General features: G+C 39.6%; 1 protein-coding gene across 2 annotated transcripts in view; it reads right to left on the reverse strand.

Annotated features, from left to right (window-relative positions):
- Positions 1–7,360: 7,360 nt before the first annotated feature.
- Positions 7,361–21,680, reverse strand: part of BRINP3 (BMP/retinoic acid inducible neural specific 3) — a 345,467-nt gene continuing 331,147 nt past the window's right edge. For both annotated transcript variants that reach the window (XM_019500320.2, XM_019500321.2), the window contains exon 8: positions 7,361–8,828. In XM_019500320.2, the coding sequence (XP_019355865.1) occupies positions 7,712–8,828 (1,117 nt within the window). In that variant the 3' untranslated portion in view covers positions 7,361–7,711. The remainder of the gene's footprint in view (positions 8,829–21,680) is intronic.

Genomic DNA, 21,680 nt, shown 5'->3' on the forward strand with positions numbered 1-21,680 from the left:
TCTTCAGTGCACAAGGCAGTGCCAGCTTCTGGTCTGGTCATTCCCCACCTACCTCACTTACAAAACTGATTGAGAATCTGATTATTATACTTGTACTGACTTGTAGGTTTGCCTATATGTATTGTACTTAGTTGCACGTTCTAATATAAATGTCTTACTTTTCTTGTAATGGTAAATATAACATGAGACACATAAGTTAGGGAGCAAAGGGCATTATAGGGAATAGTCAGGCTTTAAAATGTCTTATACTGCAACAGTATCCACAACATTTGGATGGAGATAAAGTTGACAATATATTTGCATTTTCAAAAAAGCATTCAACAAGGTCCTTTACCCAAGGCTTTAAAAAAAACCTGTGTTGCTACAGGATTGGAGGGAAGGATTTCTTGTGGACAGAGAACTGATTAAAACATAAAAACCAAAGGGTAGAGCTAAATGGTCATTTTTCAGGATGGAGGCAGAACCAAAGTAGGGGTCTGCAGGGATCTGGGCTGGGCCCCATTTTGTTCGACTTTTTTATCAATGACCTGAAAATAGATGTGCACAGTGAAATCCCCAAGTTTGTGGATGATAGTAAATTATTCTGGGTAGTCGAATCCCAAGCTGATGGAGAGGACCTGAAGAAAAATCTCACCAAGCTGTGTGAGTTGGCAAAAATATGGCAGACAAATTTCAGTGTTGACAAATGCAAAGTAATGCTCCAGGGGGGAAAAATAACCTCAACTATATTTACACAGTGCTGGGTTCTAAAGTAGCTGTTATAGCTCAGGAAAGTCATCGCAGATAGTTGAATAAAAAAACAGCAGCCCAGTGTTTAGCAGCAACCAAAGAAACCAATAAAATGTTTGCCATTATCAAAAATGAAATTAAAAACAAAATAAAAAAGATCATCATGCCATTACATAAATCCATGGTGCATTCATTTCTTGAATCCAATGTAAAATTCTGGTCCTCACATCTCAAAAAAATACTGAAGTAGTAGAATTAGAAAAGTCATTGAAAAGGGAAACCAAAGGGAATTTATAAACATGCTCTGGGAGTGGTGGGGGAGAGGAGGTGCTTAAATTAGAGCAATTCTGAGAGTTTCTCTAGTTAAAGCACCTGTCACACCTCATATGGGAATGTAATCTAGTTGTTCCTGTCTCCTCAGCTCCCCCCACTCCCCACCCTTCTTCTTTTTTCTTTCTCTTTTTTTTTTTTTGGATGAAAGATCTCTGTAAATTTTCTTTTTTCTCTTGCTCTAGAGCAGTAATTCTCAACTGCATGCCGTGAGATTATTTTAAGTGTTGCTTCACAGCTACTGCCATGTAGAAATGCAACACTAAGTCTCTGTTTCTGTGAGATAATGTGCAGAGTCAAACCAGGAAGCAGCTGCAGCAGAAGGGAGTGCTCCACTGGAGCATAGCCTGATGGGAGAGGCCACCATGCTGCTAGCCCACCCCAGAGTCTAAACCAGCAACACCACCACCAGTGCTGTCCCTATTCCTGTGCTTCCCTGAAGGCAAGGGACACCCCCTGGGCTTCATGCATCAAGAAAAAAAAATGGAGGGGAAGGGTCATGTCTCCTTTGTGCTGGGAAAAGTTAGTGGCATCTGCAGGGGGTGTCACTAAATTCATAAAAGTTATGAAGTCGTGCCTTGAGTTTAAAAAGATTTAGAGCCACTGGTCTGGAGTCTTTGTGTATATGTGATAGAGCAGGGGTTGTCAACCTTTCTTAGTCTAAGTACCCCCAGCGGCCAGACACCGAGCAGGAGCGGGAAGGTAGCGCAAGGCCAGATGCTGGGTGGGTGGGGGGGGAGGGTTAGCACATGGCTGAATGCTGAGTGTGGAGGGGGGTTAGCGCATGGAACAGGGAGGCAGGGACAGCATGTGGGTGTGTGGGGATGAAGCACTGCTGCTGCATCCCAGGAGCAGGACTGGGGCGAGGTGAGGGCAGCAGCACTCCTCTGCAGGGCAGGGAAGCTCACTGGGCTCATGTGTGGCAGCAGCGGCTGTCACATGAAAGCTTCCCCACCCTACAGAGGGGCACTGCTGCCCTTGCCCCACCCCAACCCTGCTCCTGGGAGGCAGCAGTGCTCCATCCCCAACCACCTGTGTGTACCCCCTAGTACTGGTCCAAGTACCTCCAGGAGTACATGTACACTCGGTTGACAACCCCTGTGGTAGAGTTTTAGCATCTCATTAGTTAGCTTGAAAGACTGATGGTCCTAGTTTGGTAAGCCATTCCAACCTGCATCTTTGCTTGCTATTTGAAAAATATGTTTTGTTCAGTTCTGCAAATAGAGTTGTATTCTCATTTATTTTTATTGGCAATATATTGTTGACAACATCAGGTGTTGAGGCACTATATAAGATGTAGGAAAATAGATAATTGACAGCATTTCATGGTAGGCAATCCCTCTCTCCTTTAAAATGGATACATGTTTGATGGTATCAACTATGCCAGAAGGAAACTGAATTTCAGCCAGATACAGGAAAAATTGTAAGCAGTTGGGTCACCTTCCTCCAAGCAGCCCCTAATATGATATTCAACCAAAAGAAATTTGCCCTTAGTCTGTACTTACACAGAGCTGCAAAAATATTAAACAGGCAGTCCATATGCCATATAGACTTCCTACTATAACAAGCCTCTTTTTTTATAATAGAACTAAAAAAAAAAAGAAGAGAGGGAGAAAAAAAGGAAAAGGAAAGTATTTTAAAAGCAGTCCCTGAGATGCCCGGGGTATTGTTAGGATTATGCACCGCAGTGATTCACATATATTTTTTTCATAACAAGGGCCTTGTATGAAAAGCAAAATCATCCTGTGAACTGAGACCACATCCATTTATAATTCCAATTTCTAAATTGGCAAATACGAAGCTGCTTAAAGCAAAATTAGGAAAGAACTTATGTATATTGTTTTTGTGTTTTGTAATGTTTTGCCATGGACAGTAAGAGATTAAATGATACAGTTTATTAAAAGAAAATGTCCATAGTCTAACCTGGTTCACCAGATAATTTTCTCTTTTCTTAGACATTCTCAATCACTTTTTGCTTTTTTTTTAAGCTATACATATATTTGCTGTATTCATGCTATATATTTGCTTTGCCATAAAATCATTTGTTCTAGTCAGTTATATGGGTTGTGGTAAGGCAAGAAGCTTTATAGTGAGGAACTCCCCATTCTAAATACTCTGCAGTGAAGCTGACAGGGACTACTCACTGAAAGGGAAAACATTAATTAGTCAAATAAAGTATTTACTTAAAGAGTAAGTTCCTATTACTAAGTCTAATGACCCAAAAGCAGAGCCAGGTTTCAGGTCAGTATTAAATTATATCCTGAACAAAAAAAAAGTAAAGTGTTCCTGAATACACTCAGATCCCTTCTTTTGGAACATATTTGTTAAATCTGTTACTTGCATTCTCCAAATACTTAGAAATAATGTACCAAAGCCTAGAAATGGAGGTAGTCAGGAGAGGGAGAGCTTTCAAGTATTTCAAGTATTGAATCCTCTTTGTTGAAGCAACTTGGAGCTGAGGTTTTCTTCCATTTTCAGACATACTTACGTTTTCCCTTTTTTCCATTTGTGCTCCATTTCTGTAAGTCTCTAGGGCTAGAAGGAGGTTTCAATTTCAGACAAAGAAGAAATTGAATTTTTACCCAAAGAGAGATGCTTAGCTTTATTCCTTCAAGGAGTTTTTCTTTTCTTTTTAATTTTCTTTTCTTTTTTCTCTTTCTTTTTGAAGGAAGAGAGAGAGAGAGGGAGAGTAGGAAACCTCATTAGAACAGTCAAAATGAAACACGAGGACTTTTTCCTTTTACATAAGAATATTTTTTTTAAAAGCTAATGTTTTCTTTGTTTTCTAATTTTCAGCCATTTTAACCTTAATTTTTCCTTAATGTACCTAATACATTCTAAAAATAGTTTTTGCATGGTTCACTTTTAGTACTCCTAAACGATCATAAAACCCATAATACAATGTGGTTACTGAAAAATTAGAATCAGATTGTTCAAACCCCTTCTTTTAATAATATTGCCCAACCATGATAAGAGAATCTTCCAAACATGTGTAAAAGACACTTAGAGGAATGGCCATATGGACTGAGAAACGTCTTATCAATGCAACAATAAGCCAAAGATAAACACACAACGTTGACATTTAGAGCAGTGACTTAAACAAAGGATACAAGAAGACAAGGCTGCTAAAAACTAACCACAAAAGAATCAATCAACCCTGTCACCTCACCTCCTCATTATATTACCAAACGAGGGGATGTGTTAGTATAATTCTATGACTAAAACTTTTCATTGGAGTTAGAAAAGGGAGAGGTTACTAAGCATAATCTTAGTATTTGATTATTAGTAAAGATTCCATTTTGCTGTAGTCTACTTTGAATTTTGTTTTCTAGGTTCACACTACTTTTGGCTATACTTCAGGTAATATAGAGCTGCTTGTGTTAGCCAAGTCTTGGCTAAGAACTAAGCTAGGAGTACAGCCTACTGATTTTGACTGAAATTGCAACATAAGTAACTAGAACTTTCCTAGCTCAAGTTGAGTAATTTCTGTTTTTCTTTTCATACTTAAAAATAAAACAGTATATTTCCTCCTTCAGTTGTTGTCGGGGGAGTGGGGGGTCCTCATTGCAGTGAAAACTATCATTTACACCTACAGCCATCAAGACACATTGGGATTTCTCATACATGGGTGCATTTTGAAGTCAAAGGGGTTACACCCATTTGTCTCACTGTAACCGGAATGTGATAATCCAAGACTATGTTACCAATATACTGTGTAATATACATACCATCAATTAACTGGTTGACTTTAATAAGTACATTTCCATAAACCAACTCTTAGTGCACTTTTATTTTGTGGTGCAGCAAAGCTTTCTATGAAAGCTCATGCCTCTGTGAACAAATGAACCTATAAAGTGCCACACTGCCCTGTCTTCAACTTAAGGCTTCTTATCAGTTGGGACAGTTTTTTACAAGAGCTGAGTCTCTCAGTTTTGAAAGATGGAAGCTTGTTCTTCCCTTCATCATTACAGTCCAAGCCACATATAATAGACTGGTTTCAGAATCAGAAGAATGTATGATATGAAAAAGGGTTATCGATTCTACTAGCACATCTCAAATTTTACTAGCACATCTCAAATTTGAGATAGACACATTACTGATATAGTCATTACTGGGTGAGTAGCGTCTCCGAAGCCAGGTCAAATTTTAGGCTGCTGAATGAGGTCCTCTGAATAACAGTGCAATTTTAGTTTAATCTAATTTTAATTAAAAAGGTAAAAGTGTGCTTTAATGGATTCCTTCCCTTCTCCCACCTCAATTAACTAGATTTCAGTGAGGTGTTGATTAAATTTACAATAAAAAAGTTTTTATAGTATCTTCAAATCCTGCACTGCCAGACAACCTTCACAGATGGGCGGTAAAGGCACTGATTTTATCATAGGTGTATATATTTTTCATTCCTATATTGGCAGGCATTTTAAAGGCAGTTATTTAATTAACTGATCCTTGAGACCAGCAGTATCGATGTTGATCTCTAGATAGCTGGAGAGTCATTGCTCTACATCAGGGACAGGCAATTATTTTGGCTAGAGGGCCACTTATTTAGTTTTGGTGAACAGTTGAGAGCTGCAAGGATAGCCCTGCCCCTTGACAGGTGTCCCACCCCCTCGTTGCCATCTTGGGACTGGAAGTCCCACCCCTGACACCTGACCTTTGCCTGGGATTGTCTCTCCCCTTGCCCCCAGAAGTACTCCTTTTGGGAGGGGTGTTACCAACTTGGAACCAGAAATAAAACAAATCATATAAACATCTACTATAACATATTTTAATTTTACTTCAAATAATATTTTTGTCATGATTTGTGTTTGTGTAGTGTATATAGAGATAGTTGCATAATAGCTGAAAAATAAAGTCTTACTCTTGTATATTGTGGGTGGGGGAGTGTGTGGGTTGTGGTGAGGGTATGGGTGTGTGTGTATGGTGGGGTGTGGGGGTTGTGTGGTGGGTTTTTGAAGGGGTGGCTGTGTGGGGAGGTGTAGGGTATGTTGTGGGGTATGTGTATATGTGGGAACATTGTGGGGGAAGGGTGTGGGTGTGTGGGGTTTGAGGAAGGGTGAGGGGATGTGGGGACACCCTCACACACCCCCCTCATGGTAAAAAGCCCCCACCAGTGATAACAGTAGCAGCAGGTGGTGGGCCCTCAGGGTGCTACGCCCATCAGCACATGACTCTGGCCAGTTCCAGGAGCTACACATGGTGGCAAGGAGCGGAGCCAGGCTGGCCTGCCTCTATTGCTTGGTGCACATGCAGCTCCCTGCACTCATGTGCAACTGGGGTGGGGGGCAGCCGCATGCGATATAGCCAGCTGCCTTCCCCACTCCATGCCACCATGGGAAGCTGCTGGGACTCTGCTGGGTAACAGGGTGTGGGGCTCCTGTCCACTTCCACTGGAGTCTCAGGAGCTGCATGTGGCATCAGGGAGCATCCCTATCTGCTGCCTGGAGTGAGTGCTGCAGCAGGGACACAGGATGAGCCACTGGAGGCCAAGGAAGTTGAACAGGTCCCCTACCTGCTGCAGCAATGATAGCAGCATTTGCACCCAGAAGCTGTGTGTGCTGGCTGGGCCGGGCACTTCCATGCATAAGGATGGGAGCAAGGCACATAAGGGTGGACAGGGTCTTCATTGGTGGGTGCCCACAAGCCAGATAAAATTGCCTAGTGGGCTGGATAAAGCCCATGGGTCTTATTTTGCCAACTCCTGTGCTAGATAAATCAAACATATTACTTATAGATGGTTTGTATCTGTCTACTCTATTTCACTGAGTTATATTTCTCTAAATATTTTTTAATAAATATGTGAACAAGCATGCAAAGCAAATAATTTTAGAAACTAAACACATTCCCACTGGAAAAGACTTTCTCAGCTTTAAGCTACTGGATATCAGTTAGATAGCTAGCTTTCCACCTGCTCTAATAGATAAGGCAACCATTCATCTCTTTGTATGCGGCAGAACATCAGTACAGGCATGATGTCTATTCTAACATGGACAATATTACCACTCTGGGAATCTGATCATCATGCACACTAGCTTCAAAAAGACATGTCCATAAAGTGTCTCAAAGGTGCAGGGAAAAGCATACCATCAACCATGGATGTCAGTTAGCCTCAAGATGAACTTATGGATTTGTCTCTTTCAAAATTAACACCGGATTTTGTTGGCTTTCTAAAGTTTATATAAAAGCAACATATTTACCATTTATTTCCCACCACTCCTCCCACATACTACACACACAAAAGTATATCAAGGCTATTACTCATTTTGTGAATAAAAAAAAAAGAATCCCACAGCATTTCTTTTTAATAACTGTTCAGCTACAAAATTTTATTGGTATCCTTTTATGTTCCCTCTAGAGGATGTAATGCACAAAAGCATTGCCACGGAACATATAAAATTACAAATGAAATTTATTGTAAAAAGTAGAATGTCTTCTAGACTGTGTCAGTATTTATTTCATTCATAAACCAAAACTGCAAGTATAATATATTCATTGTCAGCAAGTTCAGGTGTGTAAATTGCCATCCAACGGTATTGACTGATATAAGACAGATATTGAAAAGACAATTTAAATTTACTCTTCCAAACATAAACTGTTCCACAAAAGCACTTTAAAAACTCCTTCAAGGTTTTGTGTTGTGCTTCACATTTTATGGTTAACTACATAATTTGGTTGTGTCATAATCCACTGTGTTTGGCAATTTGGCATTAAAGGCCTGCAAAGCGGATTGAATCCTTACCACCTCACTGGTAGACAGCTTGAGTCTATGACGGAGCAAGCAAGAGAAAAGGTCTAGACGACGTTGGCCAGGTGGGGAGAGTTTATTTACACGGTCCCTTATTTCTAATAGCTGCAAAAGTGCTGAGTCCTGCGATCCCTGAGTATAGGGGTAGTCCAGCTGTAAAATCAAGTCACGAATTGCTTCTGGGTCAAAGTGCATGCTGTAGCCAAACACTTGGATGTTGTTGATTTTCATGTAGCCCAGGTTCCGTGAGGGATCGATAAATTCCAGGGGTTCATAGTAGATGCTTTCATTGCCATTTGGACCATTTGACTTAATTCGACTCCTCAAATAGATATGAACTGTTTCAAAAAATGTCTTCCACTTGTTGCCTAGTGTCAGCGTCCAATTATAACACTGAAGGGGTAAGTCCAGCTTAGTCCGCTCCCAGTCTGGGAAATTATTTTCATTCACAGGCATAAACCAGCTCTCAGAGTGGCTGCCACCAAAAGGGTTGACATAAACAGCTAGAACAGGCTCCAAGGTGCTGTTTTTAGTTAGGCAAATTTGGAGAGAGAGACCCAGTATCATATGGACCAGGCTAGACTTGTACTTGTTGCTCTTAAGGGTAAGGAGCATCCGTTTGCGCCAGGAGGGATCAAACCAGCTATTGAGGCGCATGTCATTGCTGATGAAAATAGCATGGACTTCAATCCTCCGGTCTGTTTTCTGCAATAAATACTTCATCTCCAAGTCCTGGAGATCTGTCTCAAACCCAATGTAATGCTCTGTGGACTCTGCCACTTCCGGCTTGCAAAGCCCTTGGCTCAGCATGTATCCAGTGTTACAGCTTCCACAGCGGGTACGGTTATCAGGTGCACAGATCAAGCATGCAGAGCCATCACCTATAATGCACGGAAGGAACCCATGGCAGGCAACTTGGTCATTAGGACAAGTGCATGAATGAGTCTCTTCAGAAAAGCTTCCCAGAAGACCATTTTCATTGCAATACAGAAAAGACTGGATGCGGTTTAGCCAGTAGTTTGAAGATCTGTAAATTAAAAAAAAAAAAAAGGAAGTAAAAGAAAGCAGGAATCAGATCCCAATCAATATTTCCCTGTAATTTTTCCACTTTGAGAGAGAAAAAATATATGGTATTAATATTGAAATGTCAGTTCACAACACCTGGAATCATATAAATGAATAAATAATTTGCCTATATGATGAAAAATCACAAACAAATGTCACCATAAATTCACTGGTATAACAGACTGTTTGGTTTACACTTTCTTTTCATATGCATCATTTGGAAACCCTGTGTGTGTGTCTGTGGGTGTCTTTGGAAGCTTGCAACATATTTCTTGTTACAAGCTAGAATTCCCTTGATTTAGAGTGTAAGGTAGAAAGAGACCTGATTATTTGTCTGGAATATCAAATTGAAGAAACAATAAAATAAATACTTCGAAGGACTTCTAGCACTATAGTTTACCTGTTAAGCATGGATGAATATATTTCTCTTTCCTAAAAATGAACATGAAAGGTTGTATTATAAAATTCTTTTTGCAATCTTATTTAGCCCTGACTGCAAGCAACAATTAAAGTCCTAAATCATGTAGACAAAACAGACATTGAAATCAGCAGAATTGTTCAGTAAGACATAGATGCCAGGAGAAAGACAGTGAGACCAAAAACAGAATCTGGAAACAAGACAGAGAGAAATGATCTTAAATGCTTTTTCTTTTTTTTGTTTTTTTTGTTTTTTGGTATTCTTCAGATGTCTGTGCTGGTCACACCAATACACTGCTTGAAGAACATGTTTTGGCTGCTACTATGTCAAATTCTATTGTTCTCATATTGATGAAGATGTTATAAACATCTTTCTTTTCAACACATTGTTTCAAACAGAAAATGCAAGAACTAGTATCTCAAGCTGACTTTAAAAGGTAGGTAAGATAGCACTGGTTTTTAGTTCAAGGATTCTGCAGTCAGGATATTAGTTTCTTTCTCTAACAATGAAATAAGCATCCACACATCAAATATATCAATTTAAATGCAGCAAAATCATATAATTCCGTAATTCTTCGCAGTAATACAGATGCTTCTCCATTGTGAAGCATTTATGATGTACCACACCGATGTAAATAAAGGAGAGACTGATGCATCAGTCCAGTAAAAGAGTCTGAGGCATGGAGAAGAATCCACCATGAGGCATCCAAACTACAACTTTCATAAGACATCATAATAAATTAATGTTGAACTGACCCAAACTAAACATTTCAATTCCGTTTGACAACCCATTTTTTGAGTCAAAATAGAAAGTTGAATAGTTTTTTTCCAAAATTGAAATTTTATCCAAAACAGTTCAACTGAAAAGTCTCGACTACCCCTGTTTATTACTGATTCAGAGTATATACAAGCTTGGATCTTTCAGAAAAGAGAATTGAATGAGGTAATTGGGTGGGAAATGGTTTTCCTGTCCTGGGGATGAAAAAAATGCCTTGAATCAGGGTAAAAATAAAACATCACTCTTTATCTAAAAAAAAAATCACTCCAAACATAATTTTGAAATATATTTCATTTTGAAATCTTGGAACAAAAATAAGCATTCATAATACAGAATTTTATTTTTTAGGTGTCCAAATGAGACTTTTGACATGACTTTTCCAAATTATTTTTTAATGAGAAATTTTTTTAAACCAACTCTTTCCTTCGCACAGTTTTGGGATTAATTAACTGACATTTGCCAACTGAAAGACACACACACACAAAATCAGCTCTACTTACAACCTTATATTGATAATGTCTAGTTTCTGCTGGATGGACCTTCTGAAGTATGATTTAAGACCTCAAAGTGAACTAATTTGATATTTGAACCAACTAACATTTTGACAATTTTAAAATTAGAGGTAACACTTCAGTACACCCCCTTATAGTATCTCAAATTAGAGTGTTTCTGAAATAGTAAATGCATCACCTCTCTATCTAATCAACATAGCTAACTCCAGTCTACATGTCTTGCCCAAGGCAGCAAACAAAATACATGACGATCCCTTGAAGCAAGGTTCTCTGATGTAGCTCCTAGCTAGAAACATTTTTAAATGACAACTGAAATTTAAAAGCATATTTTTTTACCAAGTGAGGACTGATTTCTATGGCAACTGAAATGAGTACTGCATCATAATATACACAGGCCCGGTTATTGGCAATTTTGTTTCTATTTTTGGAATGGTTTCCCACTTATACTTTTTAGATAAGGAAAAAGTCATATCCATGGTTACAATATGTTAACTGAAATGGAAACAATGGTGCATATCAGGAGCCAGCAACATTTGGGGGCAGAATGCCAAAAATACTTACAACCTCAAGTTGTAAGATGGTGTCCCACAGCTGGACATTAGGGGAGCCATGAGCGGCCCAATCCTTGTTGTGGCAGTGTAGCCCCGGCCCCTTCCCTACCATCTACCCCAAGGTGCATACGTACCTGCCAGCAGCAACAAGCTGGGTGGAGGCTCCTTGGACTTTGATGCAGCTGCTTGCAGCCTCCAGGCTGCCTGACACAGTTAGCCCAGGCTCTGGGAAGGACCCTGCCACCTACCACAGAGTCCAGGCTGCTTGCAGCAGTGGTGGGGAGGCTGCAAGCCACTACACCAAGGTCCACAGAGCCCCAGCCTGACTCATTGCTGGAGGTGGCTGCTCACATGGCCTAAGGCAGATGGTGGGGAAAGGGCTGGGACTGCACTGCCACAACAAGGATCAGGCCCCTCATGGCTCCCCCACTGTCCACCCCATGGTATGCATGTCAAGCAAATTTCCTTTGCCTCCCACGCTCTGGCATACATGCCAGGGGTTGCCTATCCCTGGTATACATATTTGTGTAGCCATTTACACTTAATACCACATAACTGAGATAAACCATCCTTATAAAAATTCTACCCTTGGAAAAATTGAAAGTCTCCAGTCAAACATCCCTCATTACATCTTTTTCCTACACCTTTATTCTTTTATATAAGAAATGATACTTAGTAGAATTCCAAAATCTGAGTGATATGAAACATGGAAATCTAAAGCTATTTATTTCTTTTGTGTCTTTAGGTTATACCATTTGCTTTTAATCTCAAAAGAGTCATCCTGCCATGTTACTAGCAGTAAGAACTACATAATTAAAATGTCCAGGTTAAGTACTTCAAATAGATTCTTTTTGTCTGATCTGTAAATATGAATTCCTTCATTATCTAGTTCCAAGAAAAGTTCTGTTTCTCTGAAAAGTTTTGTTAGTAAAATATGAATCTGTTAACATGAAACAAATGTGAATTTGAGGCTCAGTGGGAGCTGGTTATCTGAAGAAATACAAAAAAGGTTCATTTTTATATTATAGAATATTCATAATAGAGGCTAAATCCTCTATGTGGCTTCATCAGAGTCTCACTTTCCTTCAGATACTTATTTTCTTTGCCTGTCATTTTGACAATGTCACTTTCTACTTGAAGCCCTCCAAAGGATTCCCCTTTTTCATCACAATTTATTTAAATATTTTTCCTCTTCATTGTTTCAGATAAGCCTTTCTTGGACTTCATAGTGCATCCCATCTTTGTACATTTCCAGCTCAACCAAAGATAATAGTGAAACTCCCTTTGACTTCAGTGGGGCCACCATCTAACACTTTTTACTCTAAGCTCTGAAGGTCACTTCCAGTAACAATGTCTTTCTAAGTTGTTCTGTTCCATTCAGGATTAATGCATTCTTACTACTGGGAATTGGTGAGTATTTATTGGGAATTGGTGAGTATTTATTCACCAAGGCGCCCCCGGGGGTTACAAGAAACAATGGCCACAAGCTAGCAGAGAGCAGATTTAGATTGGACATTAGGAAGAACTTCTTCACAGTTCGAGTGGCCAAGGTCTGGAACGGGTTCCCAAGGGAGGTGGTGCTCTCCCCTACCCTGGGGGTCTTCAAGAGGAGGTTAGATGAGCATCTAGCTGGGGCCATCTAGACCCAGCACTCTTTCCTGCTTATGCAGGGGGTCGGACTCGATGATCTATTGAGGTCCCTTCCGACCCTAACATCTATGAATCTATGAATCTATGGTTTCCAAAGTTTTAAGGTTTTTCTTCCCCTGTATCTGTATTCTAGATCAGATTTTACTTCACATGTATGCCACACAGTATTTTGTTCCCCAAACAGTTCCTTTCTCATTAATTTGTGAGAAACTAGTTGCTAAATTAGATGCTACTTATTGTGAGTTGAAGTACCACAGTCAGGTGTTCTCTGTTTTGCACAGTCTAGCTTGGCACAGCTTAATAATTATATTGCTATTATTATTATTATTAATAATAATAATAATAATAACAACAACAACAATAATGAAGAAAACATGGTGAACTTAAACTACTGTTCACCAGGGCACCCTGGGGGAAAACTAGAAACAACGGCCACAAACTCCTGAAAGACAGTTTCAGGCTGAACATTAGGAAAAAATTCTTTACAACTAGGGTTGCCCAGACTATGGAACAAGCTCCCCATAGAGGTGGTGCAATCATCTTTAAGAGAAGACTGGATGGTCACCTGGCTGGGGGTGTCTGACCCCAGATGTCTTTCCTGCTTATGCAGAAGGCTGGACACAATGATCCTTCGGGGTCCCTTCCAGCCCTATGATTCTATGATCATAACTTGGGTAGCACTGAAAGGATTCACTTTATGACACTGGAATTATTTCAATTGGAAAACACAGTTCTGAACTGTGATCTGTTTTTGCTTTTCAAGTACTAAAATCAGGTGATGTAGAACTACTAATTATTATCACCATCAGCAGCAAATCCTTGCCATCAAGGATAATTGTCTTCCATGATTGTCTTATCTGTGGGTCAAAAGATGGCTGATGAAGCCTATCTAGGATCTGTTGCAGCTCAGAAACATGTTTCCATGTGGAGTGGGTGGCTCCAGGTTCTTGATTCAATCTGTGACACACTGTTTTGCTGCTGCTGCTTTTCCATCTCCTATTGTCATCATAAGGTTTGAAAGTACTGAGATCCTTGAAGCAGCTTCTTCCTCCATTTGATAGTCTCCAATGAGTTGATGTTGCATTTTTTCAAGTTGGCCATAAAGATGTCTTTGAAGTGCTTTCTCTGCCCTCCTTTGGAGCTGGAAGAATAAAACTTGCTTTGGGAATCTGGAGATGGATATCTATACAATGTGGCCAGCCCAGCGAAGGTGATGTTGGGTGATCATCACCTTGATGATTGTGGTATTTGCTTGAAGGCAGATGGTAACAATGATGCTCCCAATGGATTTGAAAGATCTTCAGGTAGTGTTGATGGTACTTCTCCAGTGGCTTGAGATGTCTCTTGTACATTGTCCATGTCTCAGCTCTATACAATAAGGTGAGGTTCATGACTGCTTAATAAGTCATGAGCTTAGTTCTGGATCTGATGTCACAATCTTTAAACACCCATTTTCTCAGGTATCCAAGACTATATTTGCACATTTGAAGGGATGTTGGATTTCTTCTTCAGTGTCAGCTTTCTGGAAGAGAAAGCTTTCAAGGTATGGGAAATGCTCAACATTCTTCAGAATCTTACTGTGAATCTGAATTAAGACCTGGGGACCCATAATTCAGATTCATAAAGAACTTGTTGATGAAGGACCTTCATCTTCTGAATTTTAAGTCAGTCTCATTTTCTTATATGCCTCAGTAAAGATGTCAACAATAGCCTGAAGTTCTGCTTATGAGTTTGCACACACTACAGCAGCATCAGCATACTGGAGCTTGATGACTGGGTCAGGGTGGTTTTGGTTTTGGCTTGGAGCCAGCCGAGATTGAACAGTTTACCATCCATTTTGTAGTTTAGATCCACTCCCAACTGGAAGCTTGTTGGTGGTCAGATGTAGCATTGTGGTAAGGAAGTGTTTGAGCAATGATGCAGCCTAGCTTAACTCCTATCTTAACCTCAAAGGAATCTGCAATAGATCCATTACTGAGAACCACCACTCACATACCATTATGGAGCAGACAAAAACTGGTGATTAATTTGGGTGGGTATCTGTACTTCAGAAGGTTCTCCAGAGTGCTTCTCAGTTGATGGAGTTGAAGGCTTTCATGAGGTCAAAGATGGCTGGGGGCAGAGGTTTATTTTGTTCCTGACATTTTACCTGCAGCTGGCAACCAGTGGATATCATGTCAGTTGTGCCTCTTTATGCCCTAAATCCATGCTGAGATTTTGGGAGCAGTTCTTCAGCAAGTGGAAGGGGACAGTTCAGGAAGGTTCTTGCAATGATCTTTCCTGTGGTGGACAGCAAGTTGATCTACTTATCTACTTCTACTTATGGACTGATTCACAGCCCACTGAAATGAGTGAAAATACTCCCCTTGACTTAGGGTTTTAGGTCAACTTCTGAATGTGTTTGAAGTCTCTATGTTCTGACCAGCACTGAGAAAACTGTAATTTGCATGAAAGATATTTACCGAATTCTAATCTTTAAAAAAGAACAAAATATCAGTTGATTAACATTTTTTAAATTATATCAAGCATAATAGCTGGTTGCAAACTTTTTAACAAGACAGGTTTTTCATTGAAAAAGGGCAAATTCTTCAACCCAAAACTTTTCACATAAACATCCTTGAGAGAACAGGCCATTAAGAACTGCTGTGACAATATGGGCTTCATTAGTCTTTTGCGTGTAGCTCAATGACTGAGCTATTTCTACTTTAAGGTATTAGTCTCCATTTTTATCTTTGTACAAAAAAATTGCCAAAAAGTCTCTGTTCCATTCCAGTGCAGAATGAAGATCAGTAGTAGAACTGTAGGTGGGCAAGCTGGGCAGGAGCCCCAGGGACTGCCAAGGCAGGGCAGGTGCTTCACCTTTTCATTCCCCCGCTGTACCATGCACTTGCAGGGATTCTGGCAGGTAGGTACGGTGCTGGGTGTGAGATGGGTAGGGAGGGCAGAGCAGCAACTCTGTGCTTGGCACTTACTGGCGGTTCTCTCCTAGAGGAAACTGCCATTGAAGGGAGAAGTATTGATTAACCCTTCCTGTCCCTTTTATTTGGTTCAGAATTTTGGCTTTTAAATTGTTGCTTAACATGTATTTCTGTAATGGCTTCTCTGTTAACTTATGCAGTGACAGGTTTCCCCATTAAGCCTCTACAGGCCACTGCCCATTCCCCATGCACCACCTTGCAGCACTGCCCAGTTATGCCTCCGAGGAAAACAAATCCCAAAACTAGGAAATTATTCATTAATTGGAAGTCCTGTTTTATGACCAGTTCATATGAACATTCAGATATATTCTCTCCATTCATTTGTATTTATTAGAAAGACTATAAAGTTATGCTTCATTATATAAAATATTATTATTCCGCAAATCCTCTCAAATGTTTACTTTGCTTGTAACAAACTGTGTTCTTGGTGTTTCTTTATGGAAAGTACATCTCTGAAGCATTTATCTATGAGAAATGGCTTGTTCTTATACATAACTTCTGAATTTTCACCTCCCTCCTTTTACATTTATTTTAGTAAGTTTTACTGCCTCAGAAAAGTAACATATTCTCAGCTTTGTGGATTTAAATCCTCTCAGTGAAAGAGGTACAAATTGGTACAACATTGTATGCTTTCTGATGCTGTTCCATTAATGTGGTTTCTGAAATAAGCATTTCTATGGATGAAAAGAACTTGTGGTCAGAGTGCCCCCATCTGTAAGGAGAAAAAAAACAAGGATTTTAAGTAGAAGCAAAGTTTCAGCCATGAAACCTATCCAGTCCCTAGTATGATTATTGGCCTAACAGCAGGAGACAGAAAGCTGCCTGCATACAGACTTTGTGCCTCTATGCAGGCTCTGAGTTTCTTTCCTCCTGAAACTCACCACGCTTTACTTCTGCCCTCAGAAATTACTACAGAGCTTGGTGGATTGCAGGACTCCTGCAGTGCAGAAAAGGCTCTCTTATTTTTTAGGCTTATCTACTGGTGCTGTAGGCAAGGGGACAATATGCATTAGATTAATTCTTATCCCTCACCATGTGCAGCAGTCCTGATCTATCCTCCATAGAGTCCAGGAAGAGAAGGAAATTGCTGTAGATTAGCTGTGGAAGAGACCTTCTGTGTATAAATACTGGGGAGAAAGTCTCATGAAAATAAGCAAAAAGCATGATTTAAAAAAAAATATATGGCTCAGTTTAATAGCATTTAGTAATCAAGATGCTTTTGAAAACTCTGCTTTCACTTTATCTTCATCTTACAAAAAACAATGTATATGTTTGCATTGTGTAACTCTCATGTTATTGCAGTACAAAGATCAAATACACAGGTCCTGATAATCTTAAATACATTTTTAATTGCAATGTCTTAACTTAGGTTACATAACAAAATAAGAATTATAAACCTTGGCAGAGATTTGAAGAATAATAGTGTGCCATTCTACACTTTTCTTAGTCTTGTCTAATGGGTTAAATATTAGCAGTCTCTAAAATAATGCACATTTATTCTATGTCACAATGATTCTGTAGAGAGAAAAAAAATACATGTTTAGACTGCTTTTATTCGTTAGACAGAAGATCAATGTAAATATCTGTATCTCACCCTCAATTTTAGGTACTACACTAAAAACTGCTGGACTTGATTTCCAGGAAAGTCAAACAAATTTTTTTCTGATGCAAGGATGGTTCCTCCCAAGGAATGCTTGAAAAGCCACCTCCCTTAAGGACTTCAGTAAAACAACTTTATATTAGTGCATAAGCTAAGCGGAGTTCTGCTGATAGAGGCAAAGCAAGGGATGAATTAAATTTCTGGGCACAATTCAAAGTGCCAATCTTGACCTATGAGAGGCTCAGCTGTTTGGGTCCTATAAACCTAAAGGACTATTTTATCACCAGCCCTAAAGTCAGTTGAGAGCAACTTCCTCTAGATGCAATTTGTGCACAAAATTTGTTTGGAGAGGTTGTTCTCTAATTGCTCTGCAGCTTTGGAACTCCCTCCCTCTTGTGGTTGATCTGAGCCAGGACATCTTCTGAAAGCACTGTAAGCCTTTATATTTATTTATTTATTTATATTTAACTAGAGCAGGCCTTCAGCTGACAGAGGTAAATTGGGTAGCATTGTCTGGGGAGTCTGTTATTTTACATTTTTTTTAAATCTATTTTTATAATTTATCTGCTTTATATTGCAAAGCACCCTGAGCCTCCTTAGGGGGAGGAAGGATATAAATCTACCAAATAAATAATAGGTAATTCCACTTGCCTAAACACTTTCCTAATATGTGCCACTCACCTTTTATGATGCTTTGGCTGCAGTTTACCACCACACTCAATTTCAGTTCAACGTAACATTGCTAAAAGTCTTTAGGCAGTGGGCTGCAGTACTTTTAACCAACAGGACCATATTGCGTGAGTTATAAAGAGCTAAGTGAGAAAATCTTCACCTCATATAAAATGGAACAACTCTATTGAAATCAATGGACACCATTTAAATCAGTCAATTGGGATCATGTCCAAGTAGTCTTAATATTTGTTACTCTTACTGAGGTATCTATTAACTGTTTCTGTTATCATCCTGAGTGACAATGTAGAGTGATTTAGTGTAAATTGATTACACTGCACACATTGTAAATGTATTCTTAATAATTCATATTCTTCATGTGGCTTTTAAAATTTGCAACTTTTCCCATCTCTCTATAACAGCACATACATCAACAGAAAATAACTTGGAACCATTATAAATTAGGTATCAATGCTTGTCCAATACAAAATAATATTAAACATAAAACTAGAATTGAATGGTCTCCCTATGTAATAGCTGTAGCAGGTATTTAATCATAATGCGACAACTCTACCTCCCTCCCTGCTCCACTAAGTGCTCAACATCTGCTGGATATCAGCAGGTTCAATGGCAGATGATGAACACTCAGTGAAGCAGCTGCTGAGTAAAAAACAGAGACAATTTAACAACAAATGTATGGATACTAAAACATCCATTGCCTATTTTTTTTCTTTCTTTTTTTTTTTTCTGGAGACTGTGGAGTCCTGTATAAATTGTCAGAACAGGAACAGCTAAGGCAATTGCTCTACATCCTTTTCTAAACTGTTCAAAACCTGATCTGATGGAGTTTCCTCCACAGAGCAAGAGCAAAGTAAGTGTCACTTGCTTCTGTGATGAGACTGCCAGCAGACATTAATTGGTACTAAATTGGATAACAGTCTTCATGTGTGGCTCCTTGTCTTCTAAGACCTAGAATGAGACCACCAAGTTATGCTAAACAAGCCAAAAAGAGGTCAAGCAGATGGTAATAATTTAGAGCCTGGTTTATTGAAATTAACTGGCAAAATTAAGAGAATGTCTTCTCTACAGTCATTGTGTGCTTGCAGCTTGTGTACATGTAATGGAACAAGCTTGAAACTACTTAGTTCAAATACTGCTATTGGTTTAGCACACAGAGAACTGTGTCTGCTGCAGAATGTACCTAAGAAGTACTCAGGTGGTGGTCTAGCCTACTCTGGTCACAATACTATTGCAGTTGAATTATTAGAGTACTTAAAACTAACTAATTTAAATGTAGCCTGGGTATTGATGAAAAATGTGAAGAGATGATTGCTTTTTTTGTAAATTCATCATAGGGTATAGCCCTAGAAAGTATTCAGTTAAAAATGCAGGCATGAGAACTGAAATATGTATTTGACCCTGACAGAAATTACAATAGAAATTAGGAGGTGTCTAATCAGCACAAGACTGAATTTCTAGAACAGCCTTTCAAGAACAGTAGCAGGGGAAAATATGAAACTAGTTCTAAGCTGGTTATCTGTGCTGTTATGAGGCATGTGGTGTTTGGGCAGTTTCTTGCTCTCTGTTGTTCTCAGTGTTCAGACTGCTTGTACCTGTGTACTCTAGGAGGCTGCTGCCTGCAAGCAACCTTCTGGAGCTTAGGTCTGATACAGAAAAAATACTCAAATTTGTGTTTTAATGGCAGAAGCTTAGAGAGGTTTATTGTCACTTGGACAGTACACCAGCTGGTCTATTTAACAATTAGCCCAAATAAGGGCCTTGTTACATGTTGCACTTTGAGCTGAACAAACACTGATCCTTGTTAGTGCTAGCTTGAGTTTGGAGCAGTAATACCTTAAAACTAAAAACCTTCTCCGACTGTCCCCCACCTGTACAACTGTGACGTGCCACTAGAGGGCTGGTGAGCAGTGCCCTGACTAGGCTACAGCTGTGAGTTGCCACCACAGGGCTGGGGATCCAGGATGGACTTCTACTGCTGCTCTAGGTTGGGGTGTATGAAAGATGGGTTGTGGCATGGGTAGATGAAACATGAAGCTGGGAGGCAGAGAGCTAATGGCAATGGGATGGGTAATGAAATGGGGGTGGAAAGGAAATGGGGTTGGGGGAAGGGTGGTGAAATGAAGGAAGTCAGCCACTTAAAGACAAAATAAAGAATAAAAAAAAGAAGAAAAGAAAGTAAATTACAGAAGGTCTCATGTTTTAACAATTTAGGATTTGGGTTATGCAGGTGCTGGTCCTGCTTCCTGGAGTGGGTAGTTGGTGGGAGTAGTGAGGGAAGGGATGTTTTTGGAGGACTCACTGCCTTATCCCGTGGAAGTAAACTCCAGCTCATGGAGACCATGTCCTGCCCTCTGTCTTGTTCCCCCCACCCCTAATCCCCAAAGACCCCATTCCTGGATCTATCCATGCCCTGTGACCTTGATAGATGGCATGTACTCTTTAAACTGTTTGTATGAAGTTGCACTCCTGGGGATGGGAAGGTCACACCTCTGGGGGCAGGAGGAGGAGATGGCTTGGTGCCACAATTACCCCCTGGGCACTAGATTTCAGGGAATAGAAAGTTTGTCCATACAGAGTAGGAGTGACAGAGAGACCACTGTATTCTGAGATGCTGGAGGACTATAACTTGGGTGGTTCATCTGTGAGGAGTGGCCACATAACACGAACTAGATGACATGGGTCAGAGATAAAATGCCCCCGGAGTAGCCTAAATTTAAATCAACTAAAGTTGCTTGAAACTAGTTTCAGGTATTTAATGTTTGGGCAATCCAAGGGTTAAGAGTTGCTGGAGCCACCCAAAATGCATGTGTAACAAGCCTTTTAGTGAAACTTGCCTGAGACAGGTAGTGACACAGTACCTCAATTATGGTCCCAAAGGTTGCTACAGAAAACAAGTCTGGTAGCCTCTGTAGTTGTACCCCAAATGCCCTAGACACATGCTAGTGTTTATCTATCTCACTAGATGTCCATATCTGTCGATGTCCATTTCTACTTGTTTCTCTGTCAAGTTTGCACACCTGAATGTTTAGTTCTTTTTACCTCTGCCTCATTAGTGGGGTTTACTTTTTACATTACTTCTTGCATTATCCAGCTACTGCTTTTGCTATTATCTTCTTTGAATCAGCTTATTTGATCATTGGTGTGTTTTTATTTTTTACCTTATCAGATCATTAAGCAGTCAGTAAGGTCTACACTTCCCAAGCTCTTTTACAAACTTTAGTTTATAGCTCAGCATAACTATGGCATAGCAAACTTCAAAGTCTCACCGTTTGTTATGGCTTAGAGACTAGTTATATGACATAGACCCATTCACTCCTTTTTACTCCTATGACTATTATTATTATTATTATTATTAATAATATGCATGGAATTTGCATTAAGAGAGAAGAAGAAGACCATTATCAGTCCTCGAGGCTATTAAAGCCATACATGTCACACCACTTTATTCTAAAACTGATGGAATGCTCCTATTTCAAATGAAAATCTAGCATTCTGATTAGCAATGCACTAATGATACTCAGTGGATCTGATAAATATCTTCTAATGCAATCAAGGTATTTAATCAGAAACTAACTAAATATTCATCATATATTTCAGAGGTGAAAAAGTGTGTACAAATTACTAGCAGAAGCCTTGCT

Source organism: Alligator mississippiensis, chromosome 5, assembly GCF_030867095.1.
Source record: "Alligator mississippiensis isolate rAllMis1 chromosome 5, rAllMis1, whole genome shotgun sequence".
Taxonomy (NCBI): Eukaryota; Metazoa; Chordata; order Crocodylia; family Alligatoridae; genus Alligator; species Alligator mississippiensis.